This window comes from Heterocephalus glaber, unplaced genomic scaffold, assembly GCF_053883595.1.
Source record: "Heterocephalus glaber isolate CG9 unplaced genomic scaffold, H.glaber_assembly_v1.0 deba00001444, whole genome shotgun sequence".
Taxonomy (NCBI): domain Eukaryota; kingdom Metazoa; phylum Chordata; class Mammalia; order Rodentia; family Bathyergidae; genus Heterocephalus; species Heterocephalus glaber.
In genome coordinates, this window is record NW_028258297.1 from 12,230,580 (window position 1) to 12,237,974 (window position 7,395).

The 7,395-nt window shown below is 33.7% G+C and overlaps 1 protein-coding gene and 1 pseudogene across 3 annotated transcripts in view; one reads left to right on the forward strand and one right to left on the reverse strand.

Annotated features, from left to right (window-relative positions):
* The window catches only part of Ints13 (integrator complex subunit 13), a 33,836-nt gene extending 26,792 nt beyond the window's left edge, over positions 1 to 7,044 (forward strand). For 2 of the 3 annotated variants that reach the window (XM_013072540.3, XM_004845732.3), the window contains 3 exons: positions 790 to 929; positions 5,149 to 5,284; positions 6,042 to 6,385. In XM_013072540.3, coding sequence (XP_012927994.1) covers positions 790 to 929; positions 5,149 to 5,284; positions 6,042 to 6,081 — 316 coding nt within the window. In that variant the 3' untranslated portion in view covers positions 6,082 to 6,385. Of the gene's footprint in view, positions 1 to 789; positions 930 to 5,148; positions 5,285 to 6,041 lie in introns of all 3 variants that reach the window. The other variant, XM_004845733.3, reaches the window with a different exon arrangement.
* Positions 2,684 to 2,816, reverse strand: LOC147827478 (U4 spliceosomal RNA; annotated as a pseudogene).
* Positions 7,045 to 7,395: the final 351 nt, after the last annotated feature.

Below are 7,395 nucleotides of genomic sequence, written 5' to 3' on the forward strand. Positions count from 1 at the left end.
TATATAACTGAAGAAATAGATACCCATCATCTAACCTTTAACGACTACCAATTCATGGCAGATCTCAGCTTATGTATATATGAACACACTAAGTATCCTCACCACCACTACCACCTGCCTTGAGGAATATTTTTGAAATTTAATTCTAGAAGTCATATCATTACTTCCATAAATAAGTAGAACTACTTTTATTCTCTTTGACTTGAGAAGTTCGCATTTTCCTCAGTGCTATTGAGTTTCTGAAACAAAATTGTCTCACTATAAAAAAAAGTAAGAAAGGTTCTCAGTCAGCTCCCACTGACCTTCAAGTATACCTCTGCATATTTTAAAGTGTTTTTGTTCCCTGATAAAACTCAGTAAAAACTTTGAGTTTAACTCCTAAAGTGTGGAACCTAAATACATTTTCACAGTACATCTACTATACAACAAATGATAGTAAACTTAATCTTATTTGTAATTTGAAGTAGTAGTTTGTCCCTGTCATCAAAATTGTGATCTTCTAAAGATCACATTATTTCTCACCTTTTTAATTGTACCTTAAGTTTTTCTTTAGTTTTTCCTATTTTATAGTCGGCTAATTCCTAAATTATTACATTATTTTTATGAAGGAAAAGGGAAATTTGTGTTTAATTCATTAAGCTCTTACTTTAGATTGAAACATCTGATTAGTTCCTAGGCTCACTTGTGAGATAAGCTGTCTTCTATAAATACAAGGCTGACGTGCAAAGACAGTGTTTGTAAACTTCTAAAAATTTTAGCTTTACCTTTCACTATTTGCTCCTCTAAAAGGTTGAAAGGAATCTTAGAACATGGGAAAGAAGAGTTGGCTGAAGCTGAGATTATAAAAGATTCACCTGATTCCCCAGAACCTCCAAACAAAAAGCCCCTTGTTGAAATGGATGAAACTCCGCAAGTGGAAAAATCAAAAGGTGAGGTACAACCATTGAAACTATGTTTGGAAATATCTTTGGTACAGTACAATTTAATACTGTGTGCATGAGGAAGAGCTCCTAATTGTTCCTGGATATCATTTAGGGGATTCTGGATTTACAGTCTTGGAAGATACCGGCAGTACATGTATTTGTCAACCTTTAAAAAAAAAGTAGTGTTTTTACCTCTATGAGTGAAACCTTCGAAAACTAAGCACTTTTATCATAAAGTTTGAGCTTTTAGAAATTGTGAATATGTAAACATCAGTCTGCTTATGTTCCTGATACTGCATTAAATGCCAGATTGTTGAAGAAAAGCTCTTTCTGAAACTTACTGAACTCAGGAAGGAATATCAGAACACTCATTTAAAACCATGGTTTTAATGAGCTTAAATGAAGGTATTGTTAAAAATAATAATTCACTGTAAAATCTTTAATTTCATATTTATAGGCAAAGTTTAATTTCTTCTTGTGGGAATTCTAGACATTAATGATATGATTTGGGATTGTGAGCTCCTAAAATCATTCTAGAACTTAGTGATCTTGAAAATAGACTAAGTTTAGTCCTTTTAGGATATGTGGGAAATGGTGTGCCATCATTGGACTGATTGATGTCTTGCTAGGATACCTCTTATGTACTCCTGTCATCATATAGAAATACATGTCATATTCTTCAGTTTAGTGGTTTCTTGGAAATCAGAGATTACCCTTGAGGTGGTCTTGTCATATTTGCCTTTCATTCATTTGCTAGTGTGTCTAGAAAATGATAGGATTAAAATAAGTACTTACTGATATATTTTTTTATTTCTCACATGCCAGAATATGCCACTGTTGACTAGAATGACACATTTAGGTGTGCTCTAAATAATGTACCAGCATTACATGGAAAATGCAGCTCTAAATAGTATTTATACTAGCAAAAACTGCAAACAGCCAAAATGTATACTAGTAAAATAAAACAAAAATCACCTAAATGACTGTGGTGATTCTACCACCAGGTAGAATTCATGTAGCTCAAGAATAAATATTGGCACAGCTGGATGCTGTAGCACCCCATGTAATCCCAGCACTCTGGGAGGCTGAGGCAGAAGGGTCACAAGTTCAAGCCCATCCCAGACAGTTTAGCAACTTAGCAAGACTCTATTTCAAAAATAAAAAGAGTAAAAGTTTGGGGAAGTAGCTCTGCACAAAATCCCTAGGTTCAATCCCCAGTACTAGAAAATAACCATTATTGCCACAGATGCCCACTCTTCCTCTTGATAATATCTGTGTATCATTCAAGTTTCAGCTTAAATGACTCCTTTTCCAAGAAAAAAATTCTGTTGAGTTCCTTCCCCAGTGCCGCTTCTCCGTGCTTCTGTGGCTTCCTAGACTTGCTCCTGTGGTAGTGCTTAGAGTGGACCTTGGCATTTCCACTTCTGCTAGTTGGAAACATTTTAAAGGCAGAGACTGTTTTTCATTTACTGTTATGTCAGTACTGTCCAACACAGCCCCTGAGTCACTCTGTGAGTTCAATTATTTGCTGACTGAGTAAAGTAATTAATGTAAGTTTGGGGGTGGAGAAAGCAGGCTATAAATCCATATATAATGTGATCTCAATTTTGCTTTTAAAAAACATTTTCGTACACATATACAGAAACTTTTCACTTAGATGAATTATCAGCTATCTTAAATTAAATGGATCCTTGATGTTTTTCACCCTGGAAATAGTACATGGAATGGTGGCATGGCCTACACAAGAGGCAGTTTGACTGCAAATTGTTGTCTGCCCTTGGAACTTTCCATTTGAGACCGATGTTTGAAAAATAGTTTATTTGGTTTTTCAATTAGCAATAATCGCGCCTCGGATAAACCTCATTGGCTACAGTACTGCCACTGCGCAAAGCTGTTAATTTGGTTTTTGTTTTTTCTTCCATTCTGTCTTACAACTTAATCAGATGTCTCTTCTGATCAGCAATTTGTCTGGGCTTTTTATATACCTCAGTTTCATCTGCTTTAGAAGCTAACTTTCCAGGCCTGCCCAAAGGCAATTTTGTCCCTGTGTATATGTTGCTCCATAAGGTTAGACCAGTGATGGCAAACCTTTCAGAGCTTTCAATGATACAAACAGCCCACCCCTGCCATACGTTTGATTATTACAAATGTGCCCCTGAGATTTGGTGAAAATTGATTAAGTTCTCATTGTAAAATGCTGTAACAGAAAAACCAAGATAGTATTTTATTATTAGAGCAGTGGTACAGTAGGTGATTTTTATTTTTGCTTCTTTTTTTATTATTTTCTAAATTTTCTCTAATGAATTTGTATTGGTTTTATAATAAAGTATTTTTATTTTTAATTTACTTTAAAATTTATATACAGTAATATTTACTCTTTTTGGTGTGCAATTCTATGAGTTTAGACATTGTGTGCAGTTATATAATAACCACTGCCACAGTTGGCACAGAACAGAACAATCCATCCCAGATTCCTTTGTTCTGCACCTTTGTAGTCATCCTACACTCCCCGGGCGCCCAATCCCTGGAAACCACTGGTGTGTTTTCTCATGCTATAGTTGTGCCTTTTTCAGAGTATCTTTTAAATGAAATCAAATATTATGCTGCCTTTTGAGCTTGTCTTCTTTCGCATGGCAGAGTGCATTTGAGATTCATCTCTGTTGTGTGTCTGTACTTTGTTCTTTTTTCCCATTTATTTATAAAGTGTATGGGTGCCAGCTTATTTTTCCAAATTGCTTGTGCGAATTTGCATTCCCACTGCCGATAATAAGAGAGTTCTGGTTGTTCTGTATTCTCGTCTGCACTTGTGTTGTCAGGGTTATTTGTTGTTGTTGTTTTAGCTCTCCTAATAAGTGTGTAGTAGTAATTCATTTTTGTTTTAATTTACATTTCTTGCATATCTAATGATGACAAGACTTCCATTTGTTATTTGCCGTCTGTTTACTTTCATTGGTGAAAGTTCCATTCAAACATCTTGTCCATTTTTTTAATACGCTGTGCATCATTATCTTTAAAGTAGTTACTCAGACTACAAGACATAGACAAAAAGATTCTTACAAAGAAGAAACAGATAATAACATGAAACTTTATTTTCAGCAAACTAAGAAAACTAGTAGTATAAATGAATCAAATTAGCATATACATTAAAATGTTTTTGAAACAGTAGAATAGGTAATTTGGAGAAGTATTTGGGTATCCCTCTTCATTGAATTACTCTTATGTATCTATTACAATTCATTTAACTGTGTATATAGGAGTCTGTGCCTGGTTTCTGTTATATATTATATGGGTCTGTTACTCTGTCCTTTCATCAGTAGCATACTGTCATAATCATAAGTACTGTAAGCATAATCATAATACTGTAAGTTAAATCTTGAAATCAGGTCTTAAAAAGCCCTCCAACAACAACTACTACTACCACTGTACTGTTGCTACTGCTCCCCCCCCCCCGCCACAACTTCTTCTTGTTTTACTTTTCAAAATGTTTTGGCTGTTGTAGTTCTTTTCCCTTGTCATCTTATACAGGAAAGAGTTTAGCTTTACAGCCCCAAAGCTGTTATCATTAGAAAAGCTTGCCTTCAAGCTTGGCAGTTGGCTGGCATCTGGGAACATGGCATTTGAAATGTTCCATTAATGATAAAGTAATTTTGCCTCTCATCTGAACTGTACAACAGCTTTCACTTTGGAAGTCTGGAACACTGGTTGTTTGGTTAGGCGGAGAATGCCTGCAGAGTCAGTCCCCAGTAAAAACCCTGGACTCTTGAGTCACAAACAGGCGTTCTTGGCAGAACTAACACACACACGTACACACACACACACACACACACACACCCCACACAGAGCTGCATTTTTATCTCTAGAAGGAGTATGTACTTAGTGTGAACTGTCATCGAAGGCAGAGAACAAGGAAATCCTAGATACAGATTCCTCTCGGCTCTGCCTAATTTTCCCCTTATAGATCTGGCTATGGGTCTTTACTGTGTTGCTAATTCTTAGCCAGCAGTATAACTTTTAATTTAAAGTCATTTAAATCCTTTCAGAAAAGCAGTTGAGACTACTGAGTAGTCGTGGGGACCCTGAAACACATAAATTTTAATATAAGAGATGTTATTGCCTTACTGGTATAAAATGAACAATAAAATTAAAGGGAAGTTTATTAAATTTGTGAATTTCCAAGTAATAAAATTTTTTACCTTTGTTTCTTTTCTTTCTAATACAACACCAGGGCCAGTGTCCTTATTATCCCTATGGTGTAATAGGATCAATACTGCCAATTCGAGAAAACATCAAGAGTTTGCTGGACGTTTGAACTCTGTTAATAATAGAGCTGAGTTGTATCAACATCTCAAGGAAGAAAATGGGTTTGTGTTATTTATTGTAGAAGATGGTTTTATTAACTGCCTAGATGGGATCTTAATAAACACTGCTTATTTGTTGTGCTCAGCAAGTTTTTACTACTTAACACATGATATCTATACGCCAAAAAAATTAACTTGTTTGATTCTTAGTACCCATACAGGCCCCAGTTATATTGATTATAATCCTGAAAGTATTTACCACTTGTGATATTTTTTCAATGCTTAGTAATCATCAGAGAGGGAAAATCGTAGAGAACACTTAAGAGGCAACAGTGAATCTGTATAAAATAACAAGAGTAAAATGTTTTCCCTATTATATAATAAATAATCATCAGTCAGTAATAATACAGTCAAAATATTGATTATAATAGAATAAATCTCAGATCTAATTATTTTAATTATTTTTTAGAAGAAATCTTAAAATATAATGCCAAAAGAGTATCTTTAGTGGAAAAGAAATCTTGACTAAATGGTAGAGATTTTTCCCATATTTTGCTTGGAGAAGGGAGAGTGGTATAGTGAACAAAACTACATTGTAAGTTTGGGAAAGTCACTCATTCTCTCAGGGCTCAATTTTAACTGTTTTTAAAATGAGGAAGTTGGACTAAGTAGAAGACTTAATCATTTCCTGGACTGCTCATGTTCTGTTCTATGAATATCTTAGATTTTAGTTTCTGTATGCAAGGTAGATAATTAAGAAGAAATGTGGCTAGTTAATATTTTAATTTACTTACTCATTTTTTCCCTTCTATTTTTTCAGGATGGAGACAACAGAAAATGGAAAAGCTAGCCGGCAGTGAGAAGGAACTTGAGGAATGAAATTTAGTATATTGCAAAAATATTTTAGGCAGATTTGATACAAGTACTTTTACAGCAAGATTGTATAGCTATGTTGCCTGGACTGGTTTTTACATTTTTAAAATATTTCAACAAACTTTTTTGTACTAATTATAAAATTGGCACATAAACAACAACATACATTTGAGATTTGTCCTCCCAAATCACATAAGTTTATTTTATGGTAAAAGGTGTTGCCTCTGGAAATGTTTTTTAAAAAATTCTTAGGCTTCTCTTTGCCAAATAAAAATATTACAATATCTGAAATGCATAATATTGGAGTATTACTTTAGACAAAAGGGTATTATTCATTTAATGATTAACAACACCCTTCAGAAATTTTGTAAAATTTGATCAGAGTTTAGGTGATACCATATATATAGAGAGAGAAAAAAAGAGTACTTTTCTTCAAATACAGCTTTTGTTTCTTTGTTTGTTTTTAATTATCTTGCCTTTGGCAAATTGGGTTTTGTGTTACTTAAAAGAATTTTCAGATAGTTGGTATAAATTTGTATTTGATAGCTCTTTCTGCTAAAAATTTTCTGTCCATTAATTTTTCATATTAAAAAGAAAAGCATAAAAGAGATGATTTCACAGACTTAGAAGAAAGGAAAATTACTAGACTTTTTATCCTTAGATAAAATTTTGGTTTCTTCATTCCTAAGAAATTTCATGGCTTCACGTGGCTTCACATGGTATATGTTGTAAACCTTCTTCCTATGCTTTTCATACGAAAGCTTATAACATGTAAGAACATGTTATTCCAATTTAAACACTGTTTCTAGATTTGTCATTTTTTCCCTTTAATGTTTATTAGAGAAAGGAAAAACTTTTTGTATCATTTATCTATTTTGCAATCTTAAGTCCAGTTTTAGTAATTGCAGGAATTAGTTACCCCATAGAGAATAAATGGACTTTCAATTATATTAAGAGAGTATACTGACTGAAAGCTTATTTGTTTTTACAATTATAACTAAAAGACAAAACGTTTATCGTCATCTTAACACGTGGTATGTTTGACAAACCATTTTACACAGCCATAAACACTGAAATTTTACCCCAAAAAGTTCCAGTATATTTGAATATTATTTAGGATCACCATATGGACATATACAACCATTATCATAACTTACAGGATTATCAGTATATACCATTGATTGACACTGATGCTTTCTGTAAGTTTTAAAAGCTTAAACAATACACAGCTTCATTTTGGAGGACTGTCACCAATTGTTTGAATTCTCCCTGACTTTACAACGAAGTAAGGTACCCTTAGG